The sequence below is a fragment of the Podarcis filfolensis genome (assembly GCF_964270895.1).
Source record: "Podarcis filfolensis genome assembly, chromosome: 2".
NCBI classification, from domain to species: Eukaryota; Metazoa; Chordata; class Lepidosauria; order Squamata; family Lacertidae; genus Podarcis; species Podarcis filfolensis.
The window spans coordinates 76,934,232-76,952,894 of record NC_139605.1 but is presented as its reverse complement, the minus strand read 5'-3'; the positions used below and the strand labels follow the sequence as shown (position 1 = coordinate 76,952,894).

At 38.6% G+C, this 18,663-nt stretch overlaps 1 protein-coding gene across 21 annotated transcripts in view; it reads left to right on the top strand.

The window, feature by feature from the left end:
• TENM2 (teneurin transmembrane protein 2) overlaps window positions 1-18,663 on the top strand; it is a 709,050-nt gene that overhangs the window by 483,767 nt on the left and 206,620 nt on the right. For all 21 annotated transcript variants that reach the window (XM_083596571.1, XM_083596570.1, XM_083596589.1 and 18 more), the window contains one exon: window positions 17,159-17,393. In XM_083596571.1, the coding sequence (XP_083452697.1) occupies window positions 17,159-17,393 (235 nt within the window). The remainder of the gene's footprint in view (window positions 1-17,158; window positions 17,394-18,663) is intronic.

Sequence of the window (18,663 nt, the reverse complement as noted above, 5' to 3'; positions counted from 1 at the left end):
TGGATTTACATACTCTCAGTGGATAACCAACACACACACATGCACACAGACACCACTTGCTAATTCATGTTTGTGCTTTTCTTTGTGAGGCAGTCTTTGAGGATATGTTTCCTAGAGCTTTTATAAAAACATGTAAACAAATTGAAATATAGAAGCCATTGTACACATGCCTTTAGGAATCCGACACAGATGTGGAGCTAGGATTTTATTCTTTGTGGATTTTTTTTAGCTCCGTTTGCTTTGTAGCTGATTTTCTCCCTTGTTCCACAAAGAATAGTTTTGGCTTCTGTATCTCAGTTCCCTCATGTGCAAATTAGACTTTTTTATTTTAAAAAGTAATTCAACCCAATTTCTAGTACTTATCCTTCGTTATATGCAATTTTGAAAAGCTGTCATCAGCCAGAGCATTCTTTTCTTCAAGTAAATGCCTTGTATGTCCTACAGGATCACATTATCTTTTCAGCTCAGTCCACTGTAGAAGGTTATATAATCCTCCCCCTCTGTCCCCCAAAAGGAAAATGGTAACTTTTAGGATAGCATGTTTAAACAAGTAATATTACTGTGGCATGTATGTTTGAGAGGTGACACTTCCAGATTTATAAGGGGGGAGGGGGTGGGTCTCTACCCTGGACTTGTTGAAATATTGGATAGTGGTTGGGGTTAGGGGTAGTGAGACAAAGGCCTGGTTCAAACAGAACACTAAATGGTGGTTTGTTTATTTGGCTTTTTGAGGCTCATTAACTATGTTTGGTTCTGGCCAACAAGCCATAATCTAAAACCATAGTTTGAAATTGACTGAAACAGCTTGCAGTAACTATGGTTTGTTGTTAGTTTGGCAGGAAGGCTTGGGACAGTTCATGGTTGGAGCTGCAGGCAAGACCGATGGCCAAAGCAAACATAGCACAGAGTGAATCTGCTTGCTTACCCCAGTGATGGATGGATTGTCTGCTTTTTTAAATGAAAAACAGCCCTAAATACTGGAGTGGAACAGGAAGTGGGTCTGATTGCCTTCCTTGTCTGTCGGTCCTCTCAGAATCCTTTTCTCCACAGGAGGAAAAAGATATAGCTGTGGGGGCTGGGCAGAGAAATAGCTGTGGAAGAGGGCTTTGCCTGCACCATTTCATACCAATCACCTTGTCCAAACCTTAGTTTAATGGGGGTGGGGGCTGTCAAGGTAAACACACCAGCAACTATTTGCTGCATCCAGTTTTGCTCAAAAGCTAACGAGCAAGGTCTATACCAGAAAAAGGTTACGTGAAGTGTTGATCCATTGATGGTCTGAAGCTTATTGATTGCTGAAATACTCCTGCAGAGATGTGCACGCATGTTCTTAGCCCACTATGAGTCCTCAGATAAAGGAACAGTGTTTTTTGCTTCTGAGGTATGCACTCTAATGAGGCTGCCTCAGATTGGCTTGATGGTGAAGGTGGAATGCCCAGCATTGAGAAAGTTTCCACAGAATAATATGAGGATATTAGCCAGGAAACATGTTTTGCAGGGGGGAGTGAAAGGAAGCACAATTCCTAGTGGTTCTTCCCCTAGGAAGAAACAACACAATAAGAACACAATAAGAAACAGCACAATAAGAAACAACATAGATATAGGATTGTCTGTAGCTATGGATTGTGGCTAACACTGTGTGTAAACCACTTGCAGAGTAATCAGGAGTGTGTACACAGCCTTGTTTGAAAAATTGGACTCCCAGTGCTGCTTTTATTCTGTTCTGGAGGGGTGAGGGAAATAAGAGTATGAATTCAAGGTGCGTGAAGCATGCATGCATGCCCACATATACAAACAAATGCAAGATATATTCTTCTTCATGTCTAGAGAGTCCCTTTGTCTCTTCCAAATCATCTCTGCCTCTGAGTCCCACACCAAAGGCAGGAGAAGAGTCATAGCTATCTTCCCATTATAGCTCTGGGGAATATCCTCTGAGGAAAAGTATAGACTCAAGAGCAGTAACACAGAGCTGCTTCCAAGTGTTGTAAGTAACCATGCAGAAAAATAGTATAAAGGTCACTCTTATCATAGCCTAGGACTGTTAGTTCCCCACCCATAGTGCTCTTTCCATTCTAGCTGTGAGAAACTAGAGGAAAATGATTATTTCCTGAATGAGAGCTGGAAGCACCTTCAGGCAGAGCCATTTTCCCCATTGATTCAGATGCACTGAAAGAAAGATCTGAAGCCACAAAGTCTAAGCAATTAATAATTTCAGGGAAAGTTTTAATACAGAAATACAAGACTCAGCAATATGCTCAGATAGATCCTTAGGGAAAGCAACTGTTCATTTCTTTATGCTCACATGTTTTGATTTGAAAAGTGTCTTTTTCTTTTTAGTTTTCTTTTGTTAGAATTGGATCTGTATTAGAATAGGGTTGATCTTTTATTTATTTTTAAATAGAGTAAGTAGAGTAGTACTCCTGTCTTCTGTACTCTGTAAGGCCAGTCTAACATAGCTGGGAAAGAAGAACATCCTCACTTCAAGAATTGATCCTTATCACACCTTCAATTGCCTTGTATGGGGTGTTAGGGGTGGGGTAGTACCTCCATTGGGGGGTACATCATGCTCCTTCTGGGGTAGTTTGTCCACTTTTGGTCCCCACCCTGCACTCAGTTCTCACCTGTGGCTGCTAGAAGCTGTCAGCATGCGGCAGCAGCCACACCCCAAGAAATGATTTCAACTGACTGGCTAAACCAGGTGAGGGTAGCTGATGGGTTAAAACTCATGGTGAGTTAGGCATTTCCCCTGCATGTGAAGACAGGCTCCAGCAGATTGAGCAATAGTGGGCCCAATGGTCAAGAAGGCATTGACCATAGAGGGAAATGAGGGGCTCATTGATTTTGGAAGGTAGCCCATCTAGTAGGACAACTCTGAACTTAAACCTCTGCTTCCCTGCAGGACATCTTTGGGATAACAAAGGCTAACTTACACAAATCCAGAGCAGAGTCTCTAAGGCAGTTGAATGCTGCCTTGTGCGCCTCCTTGCAGCAACTCCTGCAGTCAAGCTGGTACCAAATATATTGCTCTGCTTTCCTTTGGACCACATCAGCAAAGCCAAGAGGGGCATCTTGTCTAGGCAGCCCAGGACCTCCATGCACACTGGGCAGACTTGTGCCCCATGGAGGTCACTTTGGTGCTGCTAACACAATAGTTTGGCTTCTCCCCTGGAGGCCCACTCCATTGTCTCTCAAGACAGATGGATGCCAACAAGACAGAAACAAACAAACAAAAATTCCACAACTATAGTGTATGTGGTGCATTCAGGGACCAAAGATTTAACCTTGTCAAGTATATCCACCAATTCAGTATGACCAACCAAAGTCATGGCTCTTCTGATGTTCAGAACGCACATGATCAGTATGCATGGAGTGCAGGATCATGGTGGCAGGCCCCAGCTCCATATCACATAAATTAATTAGACTGTTTGCACAATCCCCACATGCATACAAATTATATGCATGCTAGTTCTGTAAAAGCTGTAAGAAGCCGTGGAAAAACAGGTACTTGATCATATAGATCAACCTAGATGCACACAGTTTGCATATGTGGTGAAGTGGTGTGCAGAAAGTCTAGTGAATACATGGGGCATTAGCTGGGCAGCTATCTTAGTTCTCCTCCAATACACATTCACTGTAGATGCTTTGAATGTCTGAACGGGACTTGTTGGGAGCATCTTTTTCTGAGTGCATGACTGTTGCTTTAGGAATATGCACTCAGAAGAGGAAACACACTACTCACTATTTATGGTGAAAGTGCGGGTGATCCCTCAGTCATATAGGATGGCCATGTGTGCTGATTTACAGATGACAGCCCTCTGTTTGAAGATGCCATTAATTTAAAGTGCTATCTGATTCCAAGTCCAGCTGAAAAATAAAGGGCCATACAAAGGGAGAACAGGGGCCTGAGCAGGTCATGGTCACAGGTTTGCCCACTATGGTGAAATATGTTGCATTTCTGTTTAAATTGCAGTAATAATTTCTAAATCTTCATATATACATATGGATTATAACATGTAAAATTAAAGCAAACCAGTGCCCCCCTTTGTCTTCTTTTTTATCTATGCACTTTCTTTGGCATTGTGCAAGTGGCCACTGTTGTAATAACTTTGCCGATACCAATGCAGAAGAATCATTTTAAGTTTTCAAAACACTTAATTGCATTTAAATGTTTTAGGCAAATCTGATAAATAGTAATTACTTGCACAATAATGTAATCAGAATCCTTGTGAAACATGATTTTGAGAACTTCTATCTTGTAACAACGCACTGCTGAGAGTAGAACATTATTACTTTTAGCTTTGCTTATGATAAGAGGTGACTATGAATGAGAGGGGATATTATATAAAGTAAAACAATCCTTTGGATGTGTGGTGGAAAGAGTAAAACATTCTGATGTTTATAAAGCAGTTACATTCCGCAACATGTTGTTCTCTTATTTTTCAGGCAAATGTATGGCAGTAAATATTCAATTCGTTTTATAGCACAGATTAGTCAAACATCTACAGTGTTTCTAAGTGGTAGTAATTAACATTCATGTCAATGTTCATTGTGCTCTGCAGCGTAGTTTAACTGGAAGGTTAGTTAAAAAAAAGCTTCAAGACAGAAATTCACACACCTGCGTACCTGACGAGATTAAGAATTACCTTGTTTAGAGATTTTGATGGTGGAATATGTTTCCCCCCCTTGCCTTCAAGATTAATAATAGTATATATCAGTATTTTGCCCTGCTGTGCAAAGATCCCTCATATCCTATATCCCATGACCTTTTCTCAATTGCTGCCAGCAACATTATTTTCCTTCAAAATGGGGATTTTTGACATTAACCTAGTTCTTCCTTCCTGACACAGGAACAACTTAGGAAGCTGCCTTATACCTTAGTCAGACCATTGGATATCCCGGATACATCTACATCACCACACTTTCCCTCAAGTGTGTTGACATTTTATCATTTGACCTGCACCCTGCAACAACACCAGACAGAGAACCTCTATAGAGAGCAATCTGTTTTATTTTTCTAATTATGTTTTCAGTTGAGATGGCTGGGGCAGGGGAGGAGACAGCTTATAGGTTTTCATGGTAAATTATATATATTGGCATGTAGGGACATTAAGCCTCCAGTATCTTTGGTACAGAGACATCACCTTGCCAACAAAGATCCGTATAGTTAAAGCCATGGTTTTCCCGGTAGTGATGTATGGAAGTGAGAGCTGGACCATAAAGAAGGCTGATCGCCGAAGAATTGATGCTTTTGAATTATGGTGCTGGAGGAGACTCTTGAGAGTCCCATGGACTGCAAGAAGATCAAACCTATCCATTCTTAAGGAAATCAGCCCTGAGTGCTCACTGGAAGGACAGATCGTGAAGCTGAGGCTCCAATACTTTGGCCACCTCATGAGAAGAGAAGACTCCCTGGAAAAGACCCTGATGTTGGGAAAGATGGAGGGCACAAGGAGAAGGGGACGACAGAGGACGAGATGGTTGGACAGTGTTCTCGAAGCTACAAACATGAGTCTGACCAAAGTGCAGGAGGCAGTGGAAGACAGGAGTGCCTGGCGTGCTCTGGTCCATGGGGTCACGAAGAGTCGAACACGACTAAACGACTAAACAAATCTTTGGTACAAAACTGCCTCATGTGATTGGCAGTGCACTACAGCTTCAAGTCAGAATATCTGTGATGATTATAAGCACCTGTGGAATTTGTACAACTGCAGAGGCTCTTTTGGGGCTGTGCCAACCTGTGCAATACACATCTGTCTTGCAAGGCTTCATTCTGGGCATAACTAGACATTATGGAAGACACAAGGCTTCTGCCAGTGCCCCACAATATCATCTATTGAAATTTCACATAAAGTGGCATCATTACTTCATGTGTTGAGCTGAGCCTGGCACTGAAAACATGTCTTGGGGTTGCTCCCTAGTGAACCTTGGTTTAGATTAAATCCTGTCTCGATTTGGCAATTCTGCCTATATATTATTATTCAAAGTTTGATGTTTTTAATGAGTATCATCAATATTATTTATTAAAAATAACATTTTTTATTTATCTTAGAGTTGGAGTATTGGTTACGGTCACTTCTTGAATGGTGCTAAAAATGTTTTCCTACGAGAGGGTGTGATTCTTTTCACATGCCTCTTAGTTTAAAAGCACATACTCCGATTGACCTTGTATATCACATTTTGTGTCTGCTCAGTGTTGCTGGCTGGTTGGAGTGCTGAGCTTTCCCAATCACTGTTTCTAGTGCTTGTGCAGATAGGGATTCCTGCCCTGGGGAAGGGTGTATTCAGGAAGATCCAAATGGAAACCATAACGCGTTATTCTGTCCCTCATGATTTGTGTTCTTGGCTTTTTTTAGTGGGTAATTTCCTGTTGAGCTATGATTAAATAATAGCACCACAAAATTTAATTTCTTATGTAACTCCGCTTTTCTTACTCTTGAGTACAAAGCACTAAAGCACAGCCAACACACAAAAACCTCATCAACTATTGTTATCTTCCTCTATCTGATACATTTAAACCGTTAGAACACTTTTTTCTAGTTGAGATGTAAAGATTTTGAAGATTTGTGGTCATTAAAAGGCTTTTACCACTTCTTCAAGAGTGCAGATGTTAATCCAGAGGTTGTAGCCAAATTGCAATTTGGGTAATTATTGCCTGCCTGTCTCCATTCCCTTGTGAATGTAATTGGATCAAGTATGACTGCCTTCTTCATTTCCTATTCCTACGCTCTTATGTAGTATTATGTAGTCTACCCATTGTTATAATGGATTGCTGTATTCCACTAGAGGAGCCACATGCCAGTGCTACAGTGAAGTGAACTACATACATGCATAATTAGAGGTATAAGCTGCTTCCAACTTCCATAAATATTGCTGCTGTTAGAGTTTAATATCCCTACATCCCAGCAAACAGTCTTCCTTTTAAGAAGCATTGGGGGGGATTAAGTGTCAAAATCTCAATATTTCTTGTGCTCTATCTCATTAAATTGGCACAGTTATGATATTCATTTTGCCTTTGACCTTTGGATTCAGCAGTGTTGGCAGCTATTTTGCCTTTTCAACTTACCAAGTTGTTTTTGGACAGTTTCAGTGTTAGAAGGTGTTTGGACTTCATGGAATTCTGTTTCTTGTATCTTTAAATTGAATTTCTATCCCCCTCCCCACTCAAAAGGTTGTAAGTTTCATCACTTACAAAGTGCTGAATATTTTCTCACATTACAACTTCAGTGTCCCAAGTAGCCTGCTTGAAATTGACAAAAGAGGTCCAAAGACTTGCCCGGGTGGGGAGAGATAGCAATCAGATTGCTTTGCAATGACAGTATTTCCTTTTTAGCTTCATGCTTCACTACATGGCTGGTTCTTTGACCAAAAAAGAAAAAGCTTGCTTCAGGATCCTTGTAAAGTTTATAGAATATAGGACTTCACTGAGCTGTAACTCCTCAGATGAGGTGAAATTGCAGCTAGATATTTCTTTGCCTATGCTGGTTCCTTGCACAAGAGACAAGTCTAAATGGCTTGTAGATTATTTTAAATGTGTTTATGGAAGATGGAGTTATTGGTTGGTTTGTTTGTTTGTTTATTATTAATTTTTGTGTTCTTATTCTGTATTTTTATGTTGTGAACCACCCTGTGCTCTTCGGATGAAGCGTGGCACACAGATTTAAGAAATAATAATAATTATTATTCATTATTTAGACCTCCTGATAAATAAATTGATATTTTCCTTGCACTGAAATCCTGTTCAAACTCTGTGCTAAGGGCTTGTAATGACTAAAGCCCCAAGTGTAATAGCTAAAGTTGGAACAAGAAGAATTTAAATTTTTGATGAAGCCAAGCGCTGGGAGATGATGATAATGCCTCTCGAAAAATATTGGAGCCATTTCATGTTATTGAGCAACATTCACCTTATAATTTCACAAACTTTTCAGCAGGGATTTTGTAGACCTTAATGGTATTGTAGATATCCTCGGAGTAATCAAAAGATTATTTCATACTAATAGGCTCTTCTTCTCGAGAGGGTGGCGAAATACTTCAGATAGCGTTGATTTATTCAAATCTTTGTACAACATTCCATTTTGTGAAAATTTGTGTGAGAAAAAAAGATATGGCTTTAATAGGCCATATAAAATAATGACTTCCAGATGACTCCCTACAATCGCTAAAACAATAAAAATGACACATAAGGATGAGCAGATTTTGCTATTTTTCCATGGGTTGGCTGCTGCATGTTTCATTAAGTCAATACTATATGGACAATTTTATTATTTATTGGAGCTGGTGCATGCATAGTGTGCTTCCATTTGCATTAATTATTATTTTAATCTGAATTATCTATGTGCACAAGCTTTCATGTAAACTGAATCAGTGATTTTGATTTTTTTTAGTATGTGAAGGTGCATATGAGCACACATTCTCACTGAATAAAAAAGCATGGCTGTGCATGGGATGGGTAGGGCTGCAGAGCATTATTCATTGTTTATTTAAATTTCTATCCTGCCCTTCCTCCAAAAAGAGATTTATGTCTGGAGTGACTACTGTTTTCCCAAGCATTATATATATTTATAGAAGCAAAAGTATACACAATTGCATTCCAGGTTTACAGGTCAGCCTTCTCCCACATTATACCTACACAATCCATAATACCTTTGTCAGGGGCCACACTCTGAGCGTCCCATCAAATCATTGCTCCCATGATACTCCTGCACATCAGCCATATGTTAAGAGAAGTGTGAAAAGGCAGGGCTGCCAAGCTAGAGGGAACACAGCAGAACACAGCAAACCATCCATTTTAACCTTAATGCATGTGAAGAGGAAACCCTTTATCAATGGAATAGCTGGGGTGGTTTTCGTTTGCACTGCAACAGAGCAGTCCTAACACTGTTCCCCCTCCACCACCACTACCTGGGCTGCTATTTACATTACAAAACATAAGCATATTTATTGCATTCCCACATTTAACTTTCTTGTTTGGCCCTCAGAGTTAGTTGATACTCTGTTAAACCACCTAAGAATAGTGTTTCTGTTATATCCATTGTATGATAGCCTGACTACATGAAAACATAATGTATAGTTCAAGTACTGTTCTAGGGGGAAACAGTTGTGCACCTGATTCCAGAATTTTTCATCTTGGATGGCATGTGCTTGGCAGCAGTGCTCATTTTCAGAATGCGCTGGAAAAGAAGCCACCTTCTAACACAATTATTCTTACATCACTGTGACAATTTTCAGACTCCCTCATGGACCATCTAGAGAACAATCAGATTTTCAAGCTGTGCTCAGCTAATGATCTTTTTGTGTGAAAAATGTCAACAGACTGGAACTTTAGCCAAAACGGTTTTTGTAGAAGAGCATTTTTAGGTTGTTAAAGGGAGGATATTACTGTTTTTATTGTTTTTAAGTGCATCTACTTTTGGGATCAAACTTTACGTTTTTAAGAAGTTCTGTTTTGTATCTGGAACTGCTCAAATTACCATAGTGGAGAAGAAATTTACATTGTACTTTTATTGCTAAAATCATATGCAGCGTAAATACTGTTGGCACACACAGCTACTTTGAATGAGCGAGGTATTTTGTTCTATCAGCTCCCAGAGCTGGACTGATGAATTGGATGTATACGTTTGAAGCAATTTTGATGCTTTGCCTTAAAGTAACAAGATTACAAATTAGCTGGGAGTAATACTGGCGTTCGGCATATTTCGTAACTTACCTTTGCCTCATTTTTCAACATTTGCTATATGTCCACAGCTATTTTTAGGAATGGAGCCATGTATTGGTCATTGTAGTTGCTGCTATTTAATGAAGGGTGTTAAAGCTCACATCACATTCTGTCAGTAAGTATGAGTAAGCTACAGCCAATGTGGCATTTCAGAGGCTCTGTTGGTATGGAACTTTGATACAGAAAAGAGATTGCTCTGCAATTTGACTGTGCTCACAGATGTTTTTCCTGATTTCAGCAGGATTTTAAGTGAAGCTTTGAGGTGAGAGATTAACTAGGCTATCTTTGAAATCCCTATGTAGTGCGGTTTTAGCAAGAGTCTATAGTGCACATGCCAGAGTATCTCAGCTTGCAAAGTGATTTGATAATGCCGGGAAAGTGGTAGGTCAGTATTCTTGCATAAAATGGTGCAGAAAATTAAGAGTGACAATAGTCAAGAGATGGTGTTTGGCTTTAGGAGAGATCTGTAGGCAACTGAAAAGGCATGAAGTATTATCAACATAACTAGGACAGCATGTGGAATAAGATAGTAGACCTGTAATTCCCAGTGTTCATTTGCAAGCATTGCGCTAGAATTGCTAGTCAGGGTGTAGAGTGAATGCCTAGACTCTAAACACCCTATGCACTTCAAATAACTCTCCACAGCTAATCTTCTATTCCTGATTTGCAATTTCAAGCTTGAAGATCAAATTATGCATCTTTTTGGAAAGGAAAGGCCCTTGCACTCCTCCTATGCATGTGGAAACAGAGAGGGCAACAACCTCTAACACCGCTATATGTTTGAAGGCGTTTGATCTGTGCAGGTTCTCCACGCAGCTTCATCAGATTAGGGAGTTCCACTTTCCACACCACAGCTGTTTTCCTCAGCTTATTCCAGGAAAGAGGCTATATAATCATTTATCATGCCTTACTAACTTTGTGACTGGACCGCTATACAACACATTCTATGTAGTGGTGCTGTTTATTATTGTTTCCCTTGCAAAAATAATAAATTGTAGCACACCTCTTGTTTGGGATGACCTGCTGAAAGTAGTCTTCCAGGGTCAGCACCAAGCTACCTGCAATCTTCAAACAAAACTAACTGTGGCGGCTTTTGACTTGAACATTAGTTTTATGTGTTGTACCAACATATCTGAACTGGTTCTTCCAAGTGCCATTGCAATCGCTCAGTCTGGTAGAGATGATTCTCTTGCTTGTACTATCGGGGACATTGGAATCACATGAAGGAAAGCTTCCCTCTGTGGTAGAGACGCATCAATTCTTAGCAGTGTGCTTTTAACGAATGTGTTTTTTACTTGGGTTGGCTTTGGTGACCAAGATTAAACTTGTAATACTGTGTTGCATTAAAATCAGTTGTCTTTTCTTATTTAACTGGATATTTTATATATGTATTGATGTATTGTTAATCACTTAGAATAGACCAAACTAGAACTAAATAATTAAATGAAATAAATAAAGCAAATCCCTATCCTAAATCCAGTCAAATATCAAAAGTGAGCTGGTAGTTCTAGTTCCTCCTTTGGGACTCAGCTATACAGCTGCAAATAAACCATTTTAAGTGTGTTTTATGGCCAATATACAATCTGACACTAGATGGTGATGATGAGCCTCACGGAAAATTCAATGAATTTTTAAAAATACTTTAAAAAAATCATTTTCAGAGTGGTTTTTGTATGTGTCTAAATTCCACCTTGGTTTTTAGGACTCTCCCACACCACTCATATACTTTCATTGAAACAATGAAATAACCATACATTATAGCAGAGTAGTTAAGAGTATGGTTGCCTTGGAATACCTTCTCCCTAGCAGAAATGATGTGAATAGTGTTTGTTTCTCACCAAGAATTCTGGCAGTGATGATCCTAGTCTCATCCCTGCTGGGGGGTGGGGTGGCCCACTCCACCAGGACTTGTGGAGTACCTATTTCCCTGCCTATTTCCTGTGCCTCAAGATACCTTCCTGATCCTTGAAGAAGGTGAAGAGGGGAGGTGTAGCACCACTTTCAGGATGGAGGCTTGTGACATACCACTCTATTCAGTTTTACACAACATCCCTGCTCCACTAGTTTTCAATATAACTCGGATACTCAGTTCTATTTACACACATAAAATTAATATATAAGTGGGTCATCGCCAGAAAATCAGTTTTCAAAAATGCTGCCTTTTAAAAATGGGTTGTAAGCACTAGATCTGGTTTTATCCATCTGATTTTTGTTTGCTTTAAAACTATTACTTTAAGACTAATACATCTAACATCAGTATAGCATAGTACAGTTGATCTCTTATCCATTATTAAGATAGCATTTGAGGTCTCATGAGTTCCCTGCTCTCACTTGCGCCTCCTTGTGCTTCCAAGCATTTGTGTTACAAAAATTATTTTAAAAGGAGTGAAACTGGAAAATTCATTTACACATGCACACCAAGAGACATAATTCCACAGCTGTGCTTTTCCTTAAAGAAATCTCATAGTGCCTGCTGAATTTTAGGGTGTGTGTGTGTGTGTGTGTGTGTGTGTATCTATCTGTCTGTCTAATTGTCTATCTATCTATCTATCTATCATCTATCTATCTATCTATCTATCTATCTCTTCACATAACGGCACTGTTAAAACACTGTTCCCTCACTTCTTCAGAGAACAGAATTACTGTTATCCCATCAAGTTATTTATCATCTTTACATTTCCAACTGCTGAGGCAATAGGAAGAATCCACACAGCACCACATATTGTAAGATATGTGTTGTAATCCATGCTTAACCCTGGCTATAAGAGTAATGAATTCTCCCTTGAAGTTCCATGATCAAGAAAGTTACATATGATGATGCAATTGTTACCACTTGCTTACCCTTAGATAAGATGGTAAATTTTCAAATCTTCATTTGAAGCCTCTACATAGTACTGGTGACTGGTGGTGGTAGATTATTTGCTTTCTCTTACCCCCTCACATTTATTTCCAGTTTTGAAATAAAAACCTAAATTAGAAATTGACTACAGTCTTATAGCAAATGTGTGTGTGAAGAAACAGGAATAGTTTATATAGAGATACACCAAAATATAATTGCTTTGGTACATAATAATGTGGTATGTAAACCGTATTATTTATAGTTTTGAAGATATACACCCTGCTTTATAAGGCCAAAGCATCTCAGAGTGGCTAATGCATAACTAAAAGCAATACCACTTAAAAATTAACAAGGTAACAGCAGCAATTTGAACCTGATTACATGGGCAGATACTTAAAGAATAAGTAGAAAGTGTCATTTAATGCATACTTGGAGGCATCAATTTGATCTATTAAGGTGACATTGGTGTTTACCTGCCTTTCACCGTAAGGTCCCAGGGCAGGTGACAACAATTAAAACAGTGTTAAACACAGTATTGTGTTGTTAATACATAGCAATAATAATGTTTATTATTTGTTAGCCTTTTATTGATTCAGTAACCACCATATTCTTTAAAAATTATTTTAAGCCAATTTTGAGCTTCTTAAATGTAAACTAGGAAGACTACCTATTGAATATAAAAAGAGAAATACTATTAAATGCTAGCTCTTGTAATGAATATATTTGGGAAGTAGTGTACAAACAAATTGATAAATAACTAATTTTTCTACTTTAATACTATCAAACAAAACCCTAAAAATGTTATTAATGTCTTTCCACCCCCCAAAATGTTTAAAGTTATTTCCTGGATCATGACTGTTGTTCGTTTATACTTTCTAATATAATAAAGCTAAGACACATTTCATTATCTTATTCCCATATAAAACAAGTCGTTATATTGTTGAGCCATGATCTATATCTACAATTTTGTAAGGATGTTTGGATAAAATACATAATTAGTGCACAGTGTGTCGAAGCTATTTCAGGGATATTGGCTGAATTAATTAGAAGTGAAAAATGTTATAAAAGTTTCCTAAATTTATGTGCAATGCATGCATTTGCATTCTTTCACCCACTCAAATGTATTTACTAGATATAAAGCCGGGACTGAAAGCTTTTGTTGATTGATAGGTTGATTTTAAAAAAGCTGGGCAGCTGCCATATTGGATCTCCCAAAATGCAATGCCCAAAGCTCACTTCCTATATGAAAGTGCCATTGCTGCTGAATAAAGTGTATCCAGGGGGGGTTGAAAGGGACTGGTACCTGCTGTACTACTGGGGGACCAAAATGGTGGTAAGCATGCTGTTTGGGGGCCTTACAACAGGGACACAGGCCGGCTAGGTGTTGGCCAGCTGTGCATGCCTGAGGAACAAGTGTGAATGACTGGCAGCTGCTATTCAGCTGTGAAGCCAAAATTCCAGTGGTTGGTGGGCTGTGGAGATAATTCAACATTTGTCTATAGAATCTGGAGACTTGAAGCTACTTGGGATCACCTGTAGAAAGTAGAGCTGATTGGCTGTAACTTCAAGCCTTGCTGGCCTAGGCTTGAATTTTGCACTACAAAGGAAAAAATTGGCTACCTGGCATCATAGTGGTGTTAGGTGATAAATACGTAGGCATCCCTTGCTTTGTAGCAGGTCAAAATGGCCTGCTGAGGGTGAGGGAACCTAGGATCTAGTTCCCCACTGATCTAGTTGCTGATCTAGTTACCCACCCCAGCTCTAGAAGAACTACCAACATGAGGAATTATTCTATCATAGAGAGCTTCAAAGACACCTGAGTGATCTTCCTAGAAAAGTGATGGTCTGTGTTGGTCGCTTCCCCTACTTTAAATAAATTACCAACATATATAGGAAAATGACACTGAATGTGTTCCTTCCAACTTATTTGTAGGAGTAGTAAAAATGTATCCATTTAAAAACAAACAAACAACAACCCTTGCCTTTTTATCCTGTGTGTGTGGTTTTTTATTTATTTTTTATTTATTTAGGAAAGCATTTTTGTAACTCCATTCTTCAAGACAGACTTTTCTGGTTGGACATGTAGTAAACACTGAAATACCCATTTACTATGATAACTGGGGAGATCTTAAGGAACAATATAACTTTTCATTATTGTTGCTGTTTTGAAATATACAGTATCTCTTCCTATGACAAGTCTCTGTGTACATTATATGATTAAGCCCACTATAAAAAACTAATTTCGCTGGCTCTCTTTGCCTTGATCTCCTTCATCTACTTACTCAATGAGAGGTCAAGTCCAGAAAATGATTTAGGGAACCATGGTAATTCTTTTATTGTAGCATAGCCTAGAGCCCTTCCCTGGTGGTGACTGTTCCTCATATTGGGAAATACAGAACAGATTGCAGCAGCTGTTCTTGCAGCGCACACTAAATAGTGACAATGCTCTCTACTGACTGATGAAGAGATGAGAGGAAAAAGGGAGCCATTCCCCACAACGTAAACTAGTAAATTTTAGTTGAGTGTACACAGAATACACTCAGCAAGGAGCTTCAGACAATCCTAGTTCTGATTATTGTCTTACATATGTGTTTTAATCTGTTGGTCATGTTCACAGTTAACACTTTTTAGGTATGCACCTTTAGTAAATAATTTGTATAGAGGTTTCCATTCCTGCTTCTCTGGTGGTTGTCTCTGCAGCTCATTCTCCTTATTATATATGTGAATGGAACAAAGCAGTGGTGACAGCACAGGCTGTGTGTTATGTTAAAAGCCATGGACTGTGGGGGGTTTGAGGAGGGAAGTTTAACTCTTTCCTTGCCATAATCCCAACAAAAACAACTTCTTGAAAGCTTCTAGTAGCATTTTTAGGGAAGCTCACACTGATAAAAGCAGTTTTGGAAAGGTGATTTTTGTTGAAATCATGATGTTGAGAAAAATGGTTAAATGGATATAGCTTTGAAGAGGTCATTTTTGTTTAAGCTCTTGACATAGAGAGAAGGAATTTAACTACTCCCATAGCCAGTTTTGCAAACACTTCTTGGGTTTGATTGTGAGAACGGTTTTTCGCTCTTGTCCACGCATAGATTGCTAGAATGTGCACTCCAAAAGTTAACTATATGATCTTTTTTGTGGTGCTTCTAAACCACAGGTCTTCTGTTCAGCATTTTTGAAGAAGCCTATAGTTATGTTGATATTTTAAAAGTTTATATACAGGTAACTCGCAACTTGCGCTTATTTTATATATATGGTCACAACTTTGCATGGGTAGGTGAAGAATAAATGGAGAGCAGAGGAAGCCTACTCTTGATTTATTTACTCCCACCACCACTCCCTGCCTAGCTTTGGGAAGGCAGCGCTCAGTCAGCATCTGTTCCCAGCTTGGCAAGGAGGCCCTAGGTTTGTGGCACTGGCAGGGTCCTAGGGCCTCCTGTCTTCTTCCCAAAGTAGGACAAATAGCCCTCAACCGGCAGGCAGAGGGTGATTCCGACCATTCCCACTTAAAATGTGAGCATTCATATTTTTAAAAGATAACTTAAATTCCTCAACTTTTGTTTAGAACACGTATTGCCATAAAGCTTTGTTCCTAACTACAACAGTTTCCTCACTGATATTTTCTTTAATTATTTGATTCATTAAATACAAAATGTATTTTCACGTTTCTCAAAATAAACATACATCAGTATAATTACGATTTTGCTAATGTTATTTTTACTAATTATTGTTCTCTAGAAATTTACAAATTAGTGTAATTATTAAACATGATATTAATATTTCACTTGCCTGTTACATTTGCTTTTTTGTCTTCCATTCATTTTGAAGACTTACATAATGTAGGGTATCTTTTTTACAAATTATCTAATCACCTTTATTATTTAAAAATGTAGATTTTAAGCACATTGATTAGATGACTGTGTACTTTTAAATACTCCAGTTACTTTAGTAGGAATATTGTACAGCATTTTATTTACTTACTCATTTAGAACATTTATATCCCATCTTTCTTTCTTTTCTATTTTGGAGGTGAGTAGGTATATGTTGTGTTCCCTAGCAACCTTCCTTCAAGGCACTAAACAGACGAAAACCTTCTCAGTTTCAGAAAGGTTACTATATTGTGTGCCTTCAAATTATGCTGTGGACCAGAATGGTTTGAAGTGATCTAAAGTCAGATGAATGCATTGCCAGAGTGGTACAGGAGCCATATTCTTCTGGTCCAAGCCAAACTGCTCTGGCAATGTGTAAAATATGTGAGGTAGACTCACATAATATCCTATTTAAGCTGTTACTTAGAGAAGCATGAGACTAAATGTCAGGCAAGTGGCTTCCATGCTTTTCTGGTGACTTGTGGATCAGGATTAAAGAAAGAATCAGATGCTAATGTGAAAAGGAAAGAGTTGCTTAACATTCTTCATATACACATAGCTGCTTCTGTTCTTAAGTGGTATCTTTTCAAAAGAGCTGAAGTTTATCTGTTTCCTTTAGAACATAGTTCTAAGAACACTTACTTGGTAAGTGAACATAGTTTTGGGTTAAAGTGTTTAGGTTTGATTGTTTCCCAAAATATTGGGAAATTCATAGTTATTTATTACTTCTCTTTTCCCTTTTAGGCCCTTCAAATCATCACAGCCAGTCAACTCTGAGACCACCTCTTCCACCACCTCACAATCATACTCTATCCCATCATCACTCTTCTGCCAACTCCCTCAACAGGAACTCCCTAACTAATCGACGGAACCAGATCCATGCACCAGCTCCTGCTCCGAATGATCTAGCCACCACTCCTGAATCTGTTCAGTTACAGGACAGTTGGGTGCTTAATAGCAATGTGCCACTTGAGACCAGGTAGGCTATCAATAAAAGATTGACATTTGGTGAAATTGACTGGAAGGCATTATGACTTTGAATGCCATTGGTCCAGTTCATATATAACACTAAGCCAAACCATGGCTTATCATGAATGCTCATGTTTCTGGAGCAAAGATTATGGCCCCTGTGCTCCTCCTGTAGCCTATCCATGGCTAAACCATGGCTTAGCATTATGTCTGAATCCAGGCTTGTGGTGTGTCACCCCAAATGAACCATGACTAGGAATCCAAGAGCAAACCTTAGTTACAGCTCAGAGCTTGTCAAGAATGAGACAAACCGTGACCCCATGTTTTGATATAATGCTCAACCAAATTATGGTTTAGTCCTGAGTAGCATAACAGCATAGGATTCGGGATGATTGCAGCAGCCACAAACTTCACATGTTTTCACATTAGTGCAAAATCATGGTTTGGCCTTATCATTATGTGTGAACTGGATCAGTGTATGAGTCTGGTTTCTGGGATAAGTAACCAATATTTGGATACATTGTTTCTGATAAGCAGCAATTTTATTTGGGTACTTATAATCAAATGTTATCAAGTTATACTTAAGTGCTTCATAAAATTATAGATACAATCTAGTCAGACATTAAGCATTTTGAGAACCCATTAATTCCAATGGGAGACATTCAAGTAAGTGCCTATCTCAATGGGGCTTAGATGCTTCACTTTGGCTGAATTGTGCCCATAGAAATTACAATTGCCAGTAAGGAAAGTGTTACTCAAAAACAAAAGAATATGCCTAAATGGAAAGATAGTGGTTTAGGTGTGTTCTGAAGTAATTTCACCAACTACTATATTTAATTTCTAAACTAATATAAACTCATTTAAAAACAAATGTTGGTCAGCTCAGCTTATCTTTGTTTGCTTTATTTGAATACTGATTTATTCTTCTGACAGTGTTTTGGGAGACCTGGAGAAACAATCCCAGATTCAAGACTGACAGAACAATACTTTTAATTTATATTTCATACAACGTACAAGCTCACTTAAATCCCTTTTGTACATACTGTCAGTTTGATGTCTGTGGGGAAGACAGTAATGTTTAAAAGGTACTGTGCTTGTTAACTGATGACACATAGAAAAAATTATACAATTTACTGTTTGTAAATTCCCTCCATTATTATTATATTTTATATATGTTTTCTTCTTTTATTAAATTCATCCTCAGTTTATGAATGTAGAAAAATTGAGATTCTTCAAAATGCCAGAATAGTCATAACTCTTTATTTATTGTTTTCTTTGTA